The 18436-nt window shown below is 49.5% G+C and overlaps 1 protein-coding gene across 5 annotated transcripts in view; it reads left to right on the top strand.

The window, feature by feature from the left end:
• Positions 1-18436, top strand: part of NPAS2 (neuronal PAS domain protein 2) — a 176650-nt gene that overhangs the window by 144158 nt on the left and 14056 nt on the right. For all 5 annotated transcript variants that reach the window (XM_003309165.5, XM_003309166.6, XM_016949124.4 and 2 more), the window contains exons 9-16: positions 565-647; positions 1364-1470; positions 3974-4121; positions 6680-6764; positions 10509-10650; positions 11162-11271; positions 13402-13491; positions 17883-18029. In XM_003309165.5, coding sequence (XP_003309213.1) covers positions 565-647; positions 1364-1470; positions 3974-4121; positions 6680-6764; positions 10509-10650; positions 11162-11271; positions 13402-13491; positions 17883-18029 — 912 coding nt within the window. The remainder of the gene's footprint in view (positions 1-564; positions 648-1363; positions 1471-3973; positions 4122-6679; positions 6765-10508; positions 10651-11161; positions 11272-13401; positions 13492-17882; positions 18030-18436) is intronic.

The raw sequence follows: 18436 nt of genomic DNA, 5'->3' as shown, positions 1-18436 counted from the left end.
AAATCGAAGTGTCTGGCTTCTGTGCCTGCACACACGCCCTTTCCCCTGTCCCGTTTCCTGCAAGTGGTTCTGTTTGAAGGCAGCATCACTTGCTGTTCAGCCCGCAGAAGTGCTGTTTGATAACTGTAAATCTTCCCACCTTTCACACCGGCGTTAATACCATGCAGGGCAGGCCTGGGTGAGAACCGAGTGTTGGAGCGCTGGGGGTTTGTCTGCCTTCTCTCATCTGTGATTGCTTCAACATCGATGGCATGAATGTTGAGTTAAATGAGTAATTCAGATTCCGATGAAAAGCCATTTTCCACATGTTTGCCACTTCTCGATAATGGGAAGGGATGGTGTGACATTCTGGCTCCTAGGTATCTTTCCCCAGCTTGTGAAATAAATTTAGTATCAGCTAATACCGAAATTAGCTACAGATGATGAGTTTCAGTCCAACACGACTTGGAGACTTGCTCGAAATGATTTTAACTTCTGTTACCCACCATGCGTTCCTCTTGAACAAACCTAGGGTGAGCATCTGGCACCCAAGCAACTTTTTTTTTTTTTCTGCTTCCAATACAGGAAATGTGCATAGTTGACGAACCTTTAGAGGAATTCACTTCAAGGCATAGCTTGGAATGGAAATTTTTATTTCTGGATCACAGGTTTGAGAAAAGAAAAACATATTTGGGTTGGGCCCTTCTCAAGTCTTGTTTGCATGAGCCAGGCTCTCCTTGGGAGAGAAGAGTCGGCCCTGGTCCATTGAAGGAGAAGGACTCTCTGGCGCTAGGAAAAGTCGTCCCTGCCAAGGGTGGGTGGTTTCCCTCCAACTTCATCTGCCCCATCGTGAATATGTTCTGTGTTTGGGTCTGATGGCTCAGCCCCGGGCCATCTTTGGGATGATCCTCACTTGAGGCCCTTCCCGGCTCCCAGTAAGGCAGCAGCAAGTGTGAGAGAAATCTCTCATCTCATTTTTTTCAACATCCTTTGATCCTTTAGCCCAATCTTTACTGTTTCTTTTGTAACATTATTTGCAGTTGAAGAACTCCAAATCTCCCCTCCCCACCCTTTAATTTATATTACACTTTGGTGTTGGGCTGATCCAATTTGTAGCTGTTTTTAATTACCCAGTAGTGATAAAGCTTATTGTTATTTGGGCCAAGTTATACCAAGGGAAAGGAGTATCTATATGCCAAAAAAAAAAGTTGAGCCCTTTGGAAAACACAGCCTCTCTGGTTTTGACCATTGCGAAGTTATTTTTCTCCCCTCGTTCTTGAGAAATGAGGCCTCCATGTTGATCATTATGGAAAGGCATGGCCACCAGGGTGAGCCCTGCAGTGTGTCTCCTCCCTGATGACAAGTCCTCCTTGTCCTTGTGCAGAGCACCTCCAATCATAGGATACCTGCCTTTTGAAGTGCTGGGAACCTCAGGCTATGACTACTACCACATTGATGACCTGGAGCTCCTGGCCAGGTGTCACCAGCACCGTGAGTACCACTGCCCAGCCCAGGCATGGGGGCCTTGCGTTCACTCCACTGGGGCCCAGCAGCAGGGCTCTGGGACTCCAGAAGCCTCTGCTCGTTACCTGGTTTCTTTTTAAGGTGAGGAACTTGGTTTTCTCTGAGATGATCTGGGGGCATGGTGGAGGCCCCTTATCTGCGTCTACCCCCATGTCACTGGAATTCACTTGGCCCCAAACCCTAGCACCTTCCCACTGTCATCCAGATAGGTGCCCTGTTTAAACCTAATTAAGAAATTAAGGTGATGCAGGGATTTTTTTTTTAAGTTATGCAATACATTTCAGAGATAAAATACCGAATTCTCATAACTGTTCTTTCATCAGCAGATATGTATTGGTCACTAACCATAGGCCAGATACTGAGTAGGCTGGCATATGGGGATGATCAGTACCTACTTGCTGTCCCGCAGGGCAGGTCTTCTGGGAAAGCCAGAAATGGGTGACTTTGTGGGATGTGGTCGGTGCATTGAAGGGGATGTACACAGCATACTCGGGGACTCAAGAGGACCCTCACAGCTGGGGTTCGGGGAAGGCTGTTTGCCACATACGAGGCGAACACATTAGCAAATGTATGGGGGATGGGACTTATGATGTGGGGGAGTGAGAATTACAAGCTTGTCCAAGTTCTCACTTAGCAAGTGGCTTCAAGAATTAACCACTTACAGCTGTATTTTCAGTGCCAACTCTTAACTTTAAACAGGAACACTGACCTATTGATCCTGATGCATGAATCGACCACTAATATTGTGCTTTAAAAGATGTCTCACCTGTAGTACCCATTAGAACTTTTTTTTTTTTTTTTTTTTTTGAGACAGACAGATTCTCGCTCTGTCACCCAGGCTGGAGTGCAGTGGCGCAATCTCGGCTCACTGCAAGCTTCACCTTCTGGGTTCAAGCAATTCTCCCACCTCAGCCTCTAGAGTAGTTGGGATTACAGGCGTGTGTGCCACCACGCCCAGCTAATTTTTTGTATTTTTAGTACAGACAGGGTTTCACCATGTTGGCCAGGATGGTCTCAAACTCCTGACTTCAAATGATCTGCTCACCTCGGCCTCCCAAAATGCTTGGATTACAGGCATAAGCCACTGTGCCTGGCTAGAACTTTATCTTCTGTGGAGAGGGAAGGAAGAATAGGCTTGAGTTCCATCTGGATCGGCTGTTAGAATTTAAAACTAATCATTAAAACTGTAACTCATTGCTCCTCAAAGCGTGGTCTAGGACCACACTGCATAGGCATCACGGGAAGTTTGCTTCACTTGTAGAATCAGGCCTACTCAATCAGAGTGTCTATTTTAACAAGATCCCGAAGTGAAGAATTACATTCAGCATTTGAAAGGCTTCTCCATGGCTTGGGCAAGACCTCCTTGCCCTGTGGAGCCCACACCCTCAATCTGCTGGGCTTATCTCCTCTTCAGATAATCACATTCTCCAAGTCAGTGTCCTTTTTTTTTTTTTTTTGAGACAGAGTCTCACTCTGTCACCCAGTCTCGGCTCGCTGCAAGCTCCGCCTCCCGGGTTCACGCCATTCTCCTGCCTCAGCCTCGTGAGTAGCTGGGACAACAGACGCCCGCCACCACACCCGGCTAATTTTTTGTATTTTTAGTAGAGATGGGGTTTCACCATATTCGCCAGGATGGTCTCGATCTCCTGACCTCATGATCCGCCTGCCTCGGCCTCCCAAAGTGCTGGGATTACAGGCATGAGCCCCTGTGCCCAGCCGTCAGTGTCCTTTTGTAGCGTTAGTTTCCTAGTTGAGATTTCTCTTAACCATTTACCTAAAGAGGTGCTAAGTTCCAGGCACTATGGCAATAAAACCCAAATCATTCTTCTTCCTTGGATCCGTAGTCCATCTTTCTGCCCTGCCCAGGCTTGATACACCATCAGCATCCATTCTGCTCTGGACACCCCTAGAAAAGCCACCAGCAGACATCACTATGGGGGTGCTGCAAGCAGCTCTGGGGAAGGGGGAAGCCTGGGGTGGAGGCATCTGTCCCCGACTCTTTATTTGAGAACTGTGTCGACTGGGCATGAACTGCTGACTGGCAGCCACAGAATCCGTCCAGAGGTTGCTGGCTGGCAGGTCTGTTTTCGGGCCAATTCTGGATGCTCTCTCCTGGGCTCCTGCAGCTCCAAAGACAGCTCTGCCTGCAGCGGGAAGATGAGCACCAGGCAAACCTGGGCCTCTCTTTCATTAAACCTGCAGTTTGAAAATCCGTCTGCATCTGCCCTTATCTGAGGATCTCTTTAAGCTTCTGAGCATTTGGGAAAGTATATGGATCACTCTTCCACTGTTTAAGAATTCACGACAGTGTACCGTGATCCTGACAGTCACTTAAAATACAGGGCAACCAGGGAAACAAGCCATGTTTGGTATTGTCTTTTTTGAAAGCTTATCTTTACAATAACTCTTGGGGAAAAGATCATTTTCATATTAACATTGGTTATATGCGGAATCCATTTTCTACTGACAGTGATGCAGTTTGGCAAAGGGAAGTCGTGTTGCTACCGGTTTCTGACCAAAGGTCAGCAGTGGATCTGGCTGCAGACTCACTACTACATCACCTACCATCAGTGGAACTCCAAGCCCGAGTTCATCGTGTGCACACACTCGGTGGTCAGGTACCGCGCACGGGCAGGGGTGCGGCTGCGTCCTTGTCGCACCTGGGGGAGGGGTGCAGGGTGGCGTGGCCCCTGATGGCCAAGTCAGATCAGCAGTCACTCAGGTGTTCCCCATTTCGAAGATGAAGCCCAGGCCATCCCCTGCTGTTAACAGCACAATTCCCAGAGCTCAGCTCGCTTCCAGGCACCACTGGCTCTGCCCTCCCAGGGCTGAGACTCCTTTCAAGCTCTCAGTCAGGCCCCTTTGAACGCCTCATGGACTCTCGCAGGCTGCCAGGATATTACTTAGTAAGTGACTGCTTCACTGACCTACTTACATATTTTCCCATCTCTATCCAACCCACAGCCTTCCCTTGTTCCTGCTTTGAGTAGAAAATTTAAATTTTACCTCTAAATAACTCAAACACATATTCCCCTTTATTTTTAATGCTTTAAAAACCCCTGCTGGCAACTGAGGCAGTGTTGGGAAAACAGCCTGGCTGCCAGTGGGCGCGGGTTCCTGGGAGGTCCCTGCTGGCCTCAGGGAGCCCTGCACCCAGGGCGGGTGAGCAGGACTTTAAAGAGACGCGGCATGCCCAGGGTTTCATAGATGCTGCCTTTGTGGGGTCACTGCTCCCAAGGATGAAGGGGAAAATGGTCTTCTCCCCGACTACAGAAATTTTAAGAACGTAAATTAGTTTTAAGCTGGCCTACAGAAGAGCCTTGGAGAAGGGCAAAGAAAGAAAAGTTGGAAGGACAGCATGCCTTTCTTTTTTTTTTTTTTTTAAACTTTAAGTTCTGGGACTCGTGTACAGAATGTGCAGGTTTGTTACATAGGTATATATGTGCCATGGTGCATGGTGCCATGCACCTATCAACCCATCATTTAGGTTTTAAGCCCTACATGCATTAGGTATTTGTCCTAATGCTCTCCCTCCACTTGTCCCCTACCACCACCCCTGTCAGGCCCTGGTGTGTGATGTTCCCCTCCCTGTGTCCATGTGTTCTCATTGTTCAACTCCCATTTATGAGTGAGAACATGCGGTGTTTGGTTTTCTGTTCCTGTGTTAGTTTGCTGAGGATGATGGCTTCCAGCTTCATCTATGTTCCCGCAAAGGAAATGAACTTATTCTGTTTTATGGCTGCATAGTATTCCATAAAATTAGAAAAACCTACTTGAAATTTCATATGCATTTCTTATATACAGCCACTTGCTGCTTGATGATGGATATGTTTCGAGAAATGTGTCATTAGGTGATGTTGTCACCATGCAAACACCATAGAGTGTACTGGACACACCTAGATGGTGTGGCCTACCATACACCTTGGCTATACCGTATAGTGTATTGTTCCTAGGCTACACACCTGTACAGCATGCTATTGCACTGAACACTACAGGTAGTCATAGCACAGGTGTAAGTGTGCACCTAAACGTATCTGAACACAGAAAAGGTACGGTAAAAATACAGTGTTCCAATCTTAGGGAACCACCAATATGTCCCATAAGCACATGACTATATATATGTAACAGACAGATGTAGACAGACAGACACTACACACACGCACACCATACATGTATCAGGTCACCAAATCAGCCATTCTTCCTTAACATGCAGAAGAGGGGAGAAACACTAGTTTTCAGCAGCAAATGACCCTGATTCTACTTGACCACACTTCATGCCTTCGCTCAGGGACTTGATCTTAGATTCCCAGCCCGCCACTGGGCGTGCAGCAGCAGTGGTCTCTGACTCCATGGCAGCCGCCTGTTGCCACCCAGCCTGGTCCTCTGCCCGAGGGCCCCCTACCCCCAGGGAAGGCTGGGCAGCACTCACCCCTCGCCCTTCAGGCTGTGCCCTCTACCAGCTCTTCTCCATCCTCCACCTCCCAAATCCTTGGAAGAAACTCTCAGAGAAAGGAGGAAGAGAACAGAGTGAATGAATCAGGTGGCAGGCGTTCCGGAGGCCCAGGAGCCACGTTGCTTTCCAAGGCCTCTTGCCCCAGGGTCTCCACACTCGGGGCAGAGGCACTGCAGGGTCAGTTGGGCGTCCCTGTGTTGAGTTGATTTACCCACATTGCTGAAAAGTGGGCCCGTGGGCTCATCTACAGTCTGGATTTGGCTAGTCCGGGTTGGTTTGAGAGGAAACTTTCTGAGAAATGTAACTACTAAAAAAGTTTTGTGTCACTCTTCCATATGCACGGTCCAGACTGAGCAGGTTTTAAGAAAGGCTTCTAATTATTTAAAGGCAGAAGCTTATCCCATAGACGAAAATGTGTTTTTTAAAGACAATTACAATTGGAGATTTCAGGGAAGTAAAAAGAATAGTAAATGAGAGGGGAATAAAGACATCCTGGAAATAAAAAGATTTTGAATGTAATATTATAAGTCACTCAGGTAGAATTTAAGGCAGAGAACGACGGTCATTCCTTCCAACAAGTCACAGGCTAGGCTCCTCTGTGTTGACAGTTGGGGGGGCAGGGGTTACGTAGAGAACCTCGATGTACCTTGCTGTCTGTTCAGGTGGTGTCATCCCTTCCTGGAATGCCCCATCTCCACTGTGGTCTCTTAATTTCCTGTGCAGTTACGCAGATGTCCGGGTGGAAAGGAGGCAGGAGCTGGCTCTGGAAGACCCGCCATCCGAGGCCCTCCACTCCTCAGCACTAAAGGTATGCCCATCCCTGCCAGATGGATACGGCAAAGGTTGGCTAGGAAGAAAATGCGGCCAACCAGTCTCTGAAACAAGGGTTTCTTTTCATCAATGGAAGGGTACCTCCAAGCTATTCAGGAGGCTGAGGTGGGAGGATCCCTTGAGACCGTCACATTGAGGCTGTGGTGAGCTATGATTGTGCCACCATACTCCAGCCCGGATGACAGAGTAAGACTCTATCTCAAAAAGAAAAAAAAAGAAAAAAAAGAGCCTGCAGAGCTGGGCTAGACACAGCCCCTGGACTCAAAGCACGGCTCGGCGACTTTCCAGCCTTACAAGCATGACTCCAGTGAGTCCACTCGGCATTTCCTCCACAGATAAGACACTGGGGGAGTTCCTCCCTCCCCGGCTGGGTTGTGGAGGAATTCCAGAGTCCCTGGTCTTCCTTTGCTTGAGGGCCATGGCACTGCCTCCGGGACCCAGGCACCCTATGGGGAGACTGCCCTCACGCCACTCTCCCTGTCACCTGTGCTTTCTATTTCTGTGTCCAGGGGTGTTAGTGAACATCATGCTGGAGCCAGCTCTGGGTCAGCGAGCCCTGCTGTAGAAAGGCCTTCCCTCCACAGAGTCCCTTCCATCTTTCCTTCCACACACTGAGCCCTCTGCTCACCTCTGCCTAGCCAGACGTCTCTTTGTCCCTGGTCCTGGTCCATCACACAGCTTCAGGGAACCTTGGGGACCATCTGCAAGTAGACCAGAGCCCTGTTCCTCGGAGTCCATTCTTAAAGCAGACACAAATGTTGGGAGAAAAAAAAAAGCAAGAAAGGGAGGGCGTGTTGTATTTCATCAAAGTTAAGGAAGGTGTCAACTGGAAGATCCATATGAATTTTTCTTTTTTTTTTTTTTTTTTGAGACAAAGTCTCGCTTTGTTGCCCCAGCTGGAGTGCAGTGGTGCAATCTCGATCTCGGCTCACTGCAAACTCCACCTCCCAGGATCAAGCGATTTTCCTGCCTTAGTCTCCCAAGTAGCTGGGATTACAGGTGCCCGCCACCACACCCGGCTAATTTTTGTGTCTTTCAGAGAGACAGGGTTTCACCATGTTAGCCAGGCTGGTCTCGAACTCCTGACCTCAAGTGATCCTCCCACCTCAGCTTCTCAAAGTGCTGGGATTACGGGTGTGAGCCACCGTGCCTGGCCTCCACATGATTTTTTCTCCCACTAAGAGAAAAATTGCTGCCAACCAATCTCTGAAACAAGTGTTTCTTTTCATCAACGGAAGGACACGTCTTAATTTCAGAAGTGTTCAAATGTGAGTGCTGGAGAGGGGAGTACCTCTTAGAACTGGTGAAGCTCAACTTCCAGGGTGCCCAGTGACTGCGAATCCAGAGCCTTGGGCCAGAGGCTGGTGCCACAGCAATGGTCCAGTCTTTCAGGCTGTCTGTGGTCCAACAGAAGCATCTCTCACCCCTGAAGGGCCAAGTTGGGAGGAAGGAGAAATCACCTTTCAAGATCAGAGAGCAGTGGGTGCCTTCGCAGAGCCTCCCCGGCTGCTGTGCCATGTGGTGGTGTGTTCCATGGCAATTCATCACCAGCACACTGATAGGACGCAGCTGACATTGTTTATTACCCAGCTGTGTCACACCATACATTATGTATCACGTCATAGAAGGGAATTCAGCTGCTAATAGGCAGATGTTAGACACACCATACATCATCGCTGAAGAACAGATGTAGTGTGTATCATCCAGTCGGAAATTTATCATTGAGGTTTCTGATCCTTGGGGAGTCCTGGAGCCCTGCGAAAGAATGTCTTCTCATCAAAATGCATATATGTATAAATACAAACGCAATCGCCAGGCACGGTGGCTCACCGTGCTATAATCCCAGCACTTTGGGAGGCTGAGGCAGGCAGATCACAAGGTCAGGAGTTCCAGCCCAGCCTGACCAACGTGGAGAAACCCCGTCTCCACTAAAAATACAAAAATTAGCCGGGCATGGTGGCGTGCACCTGTAATCCCAGCTACTCAGGAGGCTGAGGCAGGAGAATCGCTTCAACCCAGGAGGCAGAGGTTGCAGTGAGCCGAGATTGCGCCATTGCACTCCAGCCTGGGCAACAGAGCGAGACTCCGTCTCAAAAAAAAAAAAAAAAAATACAAACACAATCTTGGGAACTGGGTTAAGAAATCCCTTTAAAGTAAAAGCTCCCAAACTATCCGTGGTATTGAACCAGTTTGGTTTTTATAGCTTTGCTGTCTGTCACTGTGCAGTGCATTTGTAAAATGCAGATTCCCGTGTGTGGATGTGATGTGCAGAGATGTCAAATGGGCATCAAGGTTCCCCTGGGCTTATTCTCACTTCCTGGACCGACTTCTCTGCTGACTAGGAACACATAATTCACAAACAGCCATGGTCCAGGGACCCCGCTCTAAGGAGCCTGGTCAAAGGCAAACTGTAACCAAGCAGCAAGGTCCCCAAATTGCCATTTACCTCAGCACATCCAGCCACATCTGGTATTTCTGTTTTGCACAAAGGCCCGTAGGTCACATGTCAGTCACTTCATTCCTACTGTACGTGTACAATATCCACCCCCCACTGCAGCCGTGACACAAAAGACAAAACGGCCACGCAGACGCACGCATGGGATTTCATACCCAAGGCCATGGGACACAGACCAGCCCATTGACATAGCCCAGAGATGCTGGCAGTTTCCATTCGTCTAACACTAGGTAGGAATGCGGCTCAGGAGGGTAATCACTGTTTTGTTTTCTTCTTTAGCTTAAAAATTATCCCAACCTTTGTTTGGTTTATTATTATTTTTTTAGACGGAGTCTCACTATGTTGCCCAGGCTGGAGTGCAATGGCATGATCTCAGCTCACTGCAACCTCTGCCTCCGAAGTTCAAACCATTCTCCCGCCTCAGCCTCCCAAGTAGCTGTGATTACAGGCGCCTGCCACCACGTCCAGCTAATTTTTGTATTTTTAGTAAAGACGATGTTTCACCATGTTGGCCAGGCTGGTCTCGAGCTCCTGACCTCAAATGATCCACCTGCCTCAGCCTCCCAAAGAGCTGGGATTACAGGCGTGAGCCACCGCACCCAGCCCCAACCCAACCCCTGTTTTCATGTGCCTATAACAGCTAAGCCACAGAGGATGGAAAAACGGTCCCTCGGAGTCAGACTGTCACAGCTGCTTTCTCGTCACACTGTATTTGAAGCAGAGACATCCTGGGAGCCAGGGTCAGTCAGGAGCGAGAGGTCGAAAGACAGGAGACCCCTTGCCCTCCCCGGTTCTCCACTCCAGGGGACACTGAGGCTGCAGAGAATGAGTAACAGGAGAAAGCCTGGGAAGGACCCAGGAAGGTCCAAAGGCACCTGTCCCAGTGGATGAGTTTACAGTCCACTGCCAGCAGCAACCTTATTTCTAGAACCTCTTTCCCCCTTCTTGGAAAGTCAAGATGCTAGGTGGTGAGGTGACAATGTTGAGGAAATAATAAAATGGAAAGTCAGTTACGAAAATGTAAACAATAAAAACAAAAGGTGAGAAAGGGTAATAAACGCTGCTTTTCGGCTGCAAGCCTCTCTGAGGCTTTAGGTTACGTATATGTATATACTCTACCCAAGCATCTTTGGAATCGTCCCCAAACAACTATGGTATTTGTCTCAGCAGCTTCTGAGGTTGTCGACGTATTTAGAACTAAAGTCACGCCCACTGATTCTTTCCTCTTGATGCTGACATGAGGACTGTTTGATGTGTGTGTTTCAGGACAAGGGCTCAAGCCTGGAACCTCGGCAGCACTTTAATGCACTCGACGTGGGTGCCTCGGGCCTTAATACCAGTCATTCGCCATCGGCGTCCTCAAGAAGTTCCCACAAATCCTCGCACACAGCCATGTCAGAACCCACCTGTGAGTGCGAGTCCCTGGATGGGGAGCGGGATGTCCCCATCAGACCAGAGGGACAGCCCCACAGAGGGTCCCGGGCCCAAGTGGAATCAGGGCAGTCTGTGCCTCTGACAGAGGTTGCCGTGCAGTTTATACTCCCTTTCCTTTCCCAGACTTCCCGCCTCCTGATCACCTCTCCACACTCTGGTATCCATTCATTGCCAAGCAAAGACATTGAATGGGTTGTGCACAGATCTGATCCCTTGACTGCTTTCAGTAATTCTGGGGAGGCGTCTGATCAGGCAGCTCATTGGACCAAGCAGCCGAAATGAAGTTTAGGGAGTGTTTGTGGTGTCTCCTACCTGCTCCCAGGCTGGGCTTCTGTGGTTCAGCTCAACCCTGCATGGTGGACTTCCTTTATCAGAGATCCCAAGCGAGCTCTTGTGCTGGGCACACCACGGTCATGGGTCCCCTCTTCGGATGAGTACATGCTAAGTACATGGAAGTTAGAAGGTCATTCGTTGCTTTCTTACAGCCACTCCCACCAAGCTGATGGCAGAGGCCAGCACCCCGGCTTTGCCAAGATCAGCCACCCTGCCCCAAGAGTTACCTGTCCCCGGGCTCAGCCAGGCAGCCACCATGCCGGTAAGTGTGTGACCCCAAACTCCTCCACGGGGGTACGCTACAATGTGGTGGGGGCTGCAGAGCCACAGGCGATGTGCTGCGTCTCTCCAGAGAATCCGTTTTACTTAGGGATTGAGAGTGTAGGGTGGCAGATGGGGGTGGGAAGTTAAGTAATTTAATTGGCAACTAATTTTAAACATTTGCATGACAAAATTAACATGGATGCATATCCATAGAATACAAAATCCAAGTGAATTTTAAGGATTAAAGGCAAAACTGCAAACCCGGGGTCATACCCTCATACCCCCAGAGCCCCTGGGGCTACACAATTAGGATTCTTCTGTTTTGAATCCCCTTTCATGCTGGTGAAAATATTTGAGCAGCTCAGTGTCAACAAAAATGTACCTCTGCACATATCAGGTAGCGTCCCCAACATGTGCCAGATCCTTCCAGAACATCGGGATGTATGGCCCTGGCTATATGTAAAGTCACTGGCATGCACCACTCTGGTCATCTATTGCCAGGTAGCAAACTACACCTAACTTAGTGGCCTAAAGCAACCACATGTATGAAGTTCATGGAGTCTGGGTCAGGAATTCAGAAAGGGCATCATGGGGATGGCACTTCTCTGCTCCTTGGTGTCGGGGATCTCGTGGGCCTAGGCTATGGAATGCACCCACCAGATGGTGTCTGCACATGAATGTCCAGCAGCCGGGCTGGGTGGCTGAGGGCTGGGCTCAGCTGAGGCCATCCGTCATTGACTTGCATGGGCCTCTCAAGCCTTAGGCTTCTCCTGGCATGGTGGTGGACTCCAGGTTCCAAGAGGAGACACCTGGAGACGCAGGCAGGAACCATGCAGACCTCTGTGACCTAGCCACGGAAGTCATATAGTATCACCACTGCCATACCTCTTGGTCAAAGCAGCCCCGAGCTCACCCATGAAGAGGGATATAGACCTCCACTTCTAGATGGGAGAAGTACCCAGGAATTTTAGGGGCCACCTCCAGATAGTTGCCAAACCCCTCCCACCCACACTTCACTGTCACTTTGGAGATGGAGTGAACGTGCCACCTTCCTGCTTGCTGTCTCCATAAAGGCTGTGCGCACCCTGCTTGAGAAGCTTGGGCGATGCGTTTTATTTTCAAGTAGAATGTGGCAAAGACCACTTACTTTCTCTCCAGCCACCTCCAGATGCGCTTGCAAGCTGTGCCTGCCATTCTTCCAGACTCTCCTGTCCAGTGTGACTCACTTTGCCAACAACGGAGGCCCAGAGTGCTTCTGTCTCCTCCCAGCTGCACAGGGAAACAGAACCCAGACCAGCTTCTGGATCAGCCCTGTGCCTGAGACTTCTCACTGAAACAAGGTCTCCTGGTGTCATTTCCTCCCAGTGCTGTCCTGGGTGACACTTTCCATTTGAGCTGCTTTTTTATATAGGCCCTAGCAACTAGGGGCCGTGTCAGAATAACTTCAGATGAGTCCTTTCACTGTTCTTTAAAAAAAAAAAACCACTAGCCCGTGAAGCAGAGTGTTTCATTTCTTGTTACTATACATTGTCTCCCCCACCCACCCGAGTGATCAGGGAACACAGATGTGACTCAGCTCACTTCCCAGGAGTCTCTTAAAAGGTTCTGGGCAGAGGCTGGTGAAATTGCCCCAGTCCTCACTGCCTAGATGAGTTCATGGACAAACATGCATGGCGTGTCTGTCCATCTGCATTAGCGCTGAGCAGAAAAGATACGGACGCACAGCAGCTCATGGTAGCAGTCCACGCACGTCGTCCTGCTTGATGACACCGCTAAGAATTAATCCGTTTGGGAGGAGAGCAACCAAATCCACCCACGGCGGAGTCCAGGACAGCAGGCAAGGGAAGGGAAGTAGAGCTGAGCTACCAGGCTTGGGCAGGTAGCAGCAGCCTGGCAGAGCACACTGTGGTGGGGCGGAAGCCTGCACCGGTTGTGCAGGGGCTCTGCCCGTGTGCCCTGCGTAGGAAGCAGTGCAGCCAGGGAACAGACACCTATACTTTCTAGAACTCTTGACTTGCAGCTGTTCACCCCAGTTGGGAATGCAGAGAACCCACCGGACCAAGAGACCACATCCCTGTCCCCTGGAATGGCAGAAGCAGTGGTAACAAAGCCCCTTTCTCTCCCGCAGGCCCCTCTGCCTTCCCCATCGTCCTGCGACCTCACACAGCAGCTCCTGCCTCAGACCGTTCTGCAGAGCACACCCGCTCCCATGGCACAGGTGAGTCTGGGACCCAGGAAAGGGCAGCCCCTCTCAAGCCAGAAGCCCGCAGTGTGCTGCGCTGATGGTCTTGTACACTTAGGTCCCAACCAAGGCCCTGACGTGGGGGAATGTCCCTCCCAATGTGTGTGTGGCCTGTGTCGAGCCATGAGGTTCCCCCCACACCCACCCTCTCATCTCCAAGTTCTTTTTTCCAGTGTCTGGGGTTTTCTTTTTTTAAATTTCAATAGTTTTGAGGGAACAGGTGGTGTTTGGTTGTATGGATAAGTTCTTTAGGGGTGATTTCTGAGATTTTGTGTACCTGTCACCCGAGCAGTGTACACTGTACCCAATATGTAGTCCTTTATGCCTCACACCCCCCCCACCCTTGCCCCACCAGTCCCAAAGTCCATCATTTCATTCTTATGCCTTTGTGACCTCATAGTTTAGCTCCCACTTAGAAGTGAAAACATACGATATTTGGTTTTCCATTTCTGAGTTGCTTCATTTAGAATAATGACCTCCAGCTCCATCCAAGTTGCTGCAAAAGTCCAGAGTCTGTTTTTTTAATTCTTTTAACAGTCTCTGTTCACCTCTTTGCCACTTTTCCACATTCCTCTTGTTCTTTACGACTCCAAATTGGCCACGGTATTTTAGAAAAGGTCTGAATTGGGCTGCATGTCATAGAAAGACTGAAAGGATCTAAAAGCCGTGAGTCCAGCACTATAAATATCACATTTGTTTAAAAAAAAAAGAAAGAAAGAAAAGAAAAGGATTACGGCTTTGCTGAGTAATTCCATCCTTGTTTCAACAACATTCGGTGAGTTACTATTTGGGTCAGTGAGCGAGGTGTTAGGGATGTAAAGATGTAAGTCAGCCCTTGCTTTTAGTTCTCAGAACTAAAGGGAGAGACAGGCATGTAAACAGAGACGCCGCCGTGGCAGGGCATGCGTTTTTATAGAACCATGAAGGAAATATTCTGCCCAGGGAAGTCTGACGTGGCTTCCTGGAGGAGGTGACGCTTGAGTTGGCCCCGGAAAGGTGGGTAGGAGGTTGCCAGATGGTGCGGCAGGGGGACAGCAGGGATGTGCTTCAGCAGGGAGTTCTGAACACGGGGAGTGACAAACCCTGCCCAGGCCTGAGCTCTGACTTCAGTTCCCTCATAGGAGACTTAGCTCTGCCCAGACCATGGCCACAAGCTAGAGCTGCGCCCCAGACGGCGGTTCAGCAGCAGGTGCCCCTCTCTGTCTTGGCACACATCTGTCACCACTGATGAAAACTATTTCGGAACATATGCCCTCTTAGTGGGGGTCTCTCATGCATTCCTGGAGTAAGACACATGCTAACGCGTGCTGCTTGCCAGAGTCAGGCTTGAAGATTGGTGTAAAAAACCTGCCCTTCTGGAATCTACTCATTAAAACTGCCTATATTCACCCTCATTAGGCCAAAAGAAAAAAAACCTGAATACTGTTTTTCTCTTTAAATTTCCAAGGCCTATTTGGTAAGAAATTAGTAACCTTTTAATCCAAAGGGGCATAAAATGAAAATGTCTTTAACTTCTGGGTCTTGCATTATAAAGAATGTCTGTGTTTATAAGACACAACAGTGTGATGCAGTCTCTTTTGGAATTCTGATTTTTCATTTATTGAACTTCTTAGTCTGTCATGTGTACTATATTTAATTATATATATATATATATATATATATTTTTTTTTTTTTTTTTTTTTCAAGACGGAGTTTCACTCTTTTTGCCCAGGCTGGAGTGCAATGGCAGCATCTTGGCTCATGGCAACCTCCACCTCCTGGGTTCCAGCGATTCTTCTGCCTCAGCCTCCCAAGTAGCTGGGATTACAGGAATGCACCACTACACCCAGCTAATTTTGTATTTTTTGTAGAGACGGGGTTTCGCTGTGTTGGCCAGGCTGGTCTTGAATTCCTGACCTCAGGTGATCCGCCCACCTCAGCCTCCCAAAGTGCTGGGATTACAGGCATGAGCCACCGCGCCCAGCCAATAACTATATTCTTTAAGACATCCCTGCATAATACTGACTTTCCAAGTCACACAGTTCTTCCCACTTCATGTGAAATACCCACTTCATGTGAAACAACGAGATTCTGGGATTTTTCTCTCATTCCCCTCACCCTTCAGGGAAAGAAGGGAAAAATGAAATCCAAAATCTGAGGAGCGGTTATCTGGGTAACTGGTGGTTTTCCAAAAAGCCTCTTTCTTCATACTATGGTTCTAAAATGTCTTTAAATTAGAGTAGCTCTCTTTATCAAAAACATCACCATCAAGAAGGTAAGGAGGGCCTAATGATGGGGTGTCTGGGAGGCCTTGAAAAAATCCGAATAACGTGAGAGGCAGCCACCATCTCCTAACCCAGCCCATCGCCACTCCCTTTCCAAGCCAACTCGGCACCCATGAGCCGCCTCCACTGCAGGTGGAAGGGGCAACGCTGAGTTTCCCGACTTTGTAGAACCTGCCAGAGAAGCTTTTGTGTTTCGTTAAATACTTGGAATAGCTCGTTTGCTTTCTCCGTTGAATTCTCTTTCAAAATCCTCACAGAGTGGTCTGATTAGTCACAATCTGACTGGGATTTTTGTGAGTCTGGGATAGCGCAGGTTTTTTTTTAATTTTTGTTATTTTTGTTTATACATATATTTTTTGAGACGGAGTCTCACTCTGTTGCCCAGGCTGGAGTGCAGTTGTGCAATCTCGGCTCACTGCAACCTCTGCCTCCCGGATTCAAGCAATTCTCCTGCCTCAGCCTCCCGAGTAGCTGGGATTACGGGTGCCTACCACCACGCCTGGCTAATTTTTGTATTTTTTAGTGGAGATGGGGTTTTGCCATGTTGGCCAGGCTGGTCTCAAACTCTTGATCTCAGGTGATCCGCCCACCTCGGCCTCTCAAAGTGCTGGGATTACAGGCATGAGTCACCACCCCAGGCCCAGCACAGGTATTTTTAAATGCATGGGTAGCAACAGAACCTTCCTTTTAAAGGAAGTCTGAGGTCAAAGCCACTCTGGTCAAGATGGGAGTGTCTTGTGGGCAAAACTTCTTGGCCTTGCTCAGCTCCTAAGACTTGGGATTTACATGTTGGTGCTGCCACCATCTCGCTGTGTGACTTCCAGCAGGGTGCAGCCTCTTGGGGTGGCATGGGCTCGTCGTGAAGAAGCACAACACACGTACCTCTACTTGCCTGGGGCAGCAGCTGGCACCTGAGGGTCTCTGCACATGTCAGCACCTGCTATTCTTACTCTTACTGGTTCTTTTTATTATTATTTTGCTGCTTCAAAAGCTATGCTTTCAGTTATTTCATCCTGTTTCTCAACTCTCCTGCTCTCCTTGCCTCCCTGTGTCTGGGAGGTCAAAGGGCAGAGGAAAAGAGAGAGGCCCTGGGGGCATTTGCAAAAGACAGCGGGCAGGAAACAGACTAGGGAGATTGTTGGGCTAGAGATTGAGGGAATGGGGGTTAAGTCATGGTAAAAAGGGAGAAAGAGAAAAACAGAATGAATCTAGCAAACTCATTTGCCTCAAGATATGGGAGTCATAGCCCCGAAGAGCCCAGAGCAGGGGCTGCAGGCCCCTCCTGCCATCCCTCCCAAACAGTGTTTCCTGGAAGCGGAGGAGCCTGTGTTGAGGGAGACGGGACAGGAGGCAGAGACTACCTGCAAGTTTCCTAAGGCCAGCCTCCTTCCCCAGAAAGGATTAAGGGTCCAAAGGAAGGGGAGACCCAAAACAATCACCGTGTCTTTACCCCGAGGTCAGTCACACTGGAGAGGGGGCCCTCGGGCAAAGACTGGGTGATTGTTTTGTTCGTTTTTTGCACAGATTTCCAAGACGTGCATAGTAGCAAGTAAGGCTGGAGAGGGGAGGGTGAGGGGGAATGATAAGTTCTTGGTGATCCCAGGCTGTTTTGGAGAGAGCCAGGATCAGATTTAGGATAATGACCGGACCCAAAAATGCCTGTGAAGCTGTCACATACAAACTGCTATGCCCTAAATGAGGGGGAAAAGGGACTCTCTGATGCCCTGCTTTTGACATTCATCTCCAGAACGATTTGTTCATCTCTCTAAATTTGGAATATCAGTTTGTGAACATTGCTTACAAAATCCTGTCCCAATTCTGTGGCCCTCCCGGACTGCAGGGCAGTAAGTCAGGTCTGCAGATTCAGGCGGGCCTGCTGTCATAGCCAGCTTGAGAAAGACTGGCACAGGGGCCCCCAGGATGCCCAGACCTCATCTGCAGCCCCTGTTCACTGCCCAGGACCCAGCCGTGGGCTCCTTAGGGATGCTGGGAAAGACGGCTAAGGGACGGAAATGAAGTGTACAGACCGAGCAGCAGCAAGATCTGCCTGCAAGGCTGAAATAACTCTTTCATCTGGTTATGTTTTTCGGCTCCACCTTGAAGTTTTCGGCACAGTTCAGCATGTTCCAGACCATCAAAGACCAGCTAGAGCAGCGGACGCGGATCCTGCAGGCCAATATCCGGTGGCAACAGGAAGAGCTCCACAAGATCCAGGAGCAGCTCTGCCTGGTCCAGGACTCCAATGTCCAGGTGATCCCCTTCCCGGGCTGGCCTCTGTCCCTGCTGCTGTGTGGGAAGGGGTCCTGCCGCCATTTCCGGGCAGCCAGGACTTCCTCCCAAGCCCTGTGCACTGCCCTGCCAAGCCCCATTTGCTTATGAAAGCATATTGCAGTCTCTGCAAAGGACAAGGAACAAATCCCGGTCCCCATCCCTGCCTCCAGGCCACACCCCTGATGTCCTCTTCCCTCGCCCCTCACTCTGGCAGACACATCTGCTCGCTGCCTCCACCTCCGTTTGCACTTGTGCACTTGGCGTTGGATTGCCCTGCATGGATGCCTGCCTCGGTCCTGGGTAGTACCTCCCTGCACCTCTATAACTTTGCTTTCCTAGCTCCCAGCCCAGGCTGCCATCAGGAGGAGATGGACGCAGCTCTGTTG

Source organism: Pan troglodytes, chromosome 12, assembly GCF_028858775.2.
Source record: "Pan troglodytes isolate AG18354 chromosome 12, NHGRI_mPanTro3-v2.0_pri, whole genome shotgun sequence".
NCBI lineage: Eukaryota > Metazoa > Chordata > Mammalia > Primates > Hominidae > Pan > Pan troglodytes.
Note: the sequence above shows the minus strand (reverse complement) of the source record. Positions and strands in the feature narration are given on the sequence as shown.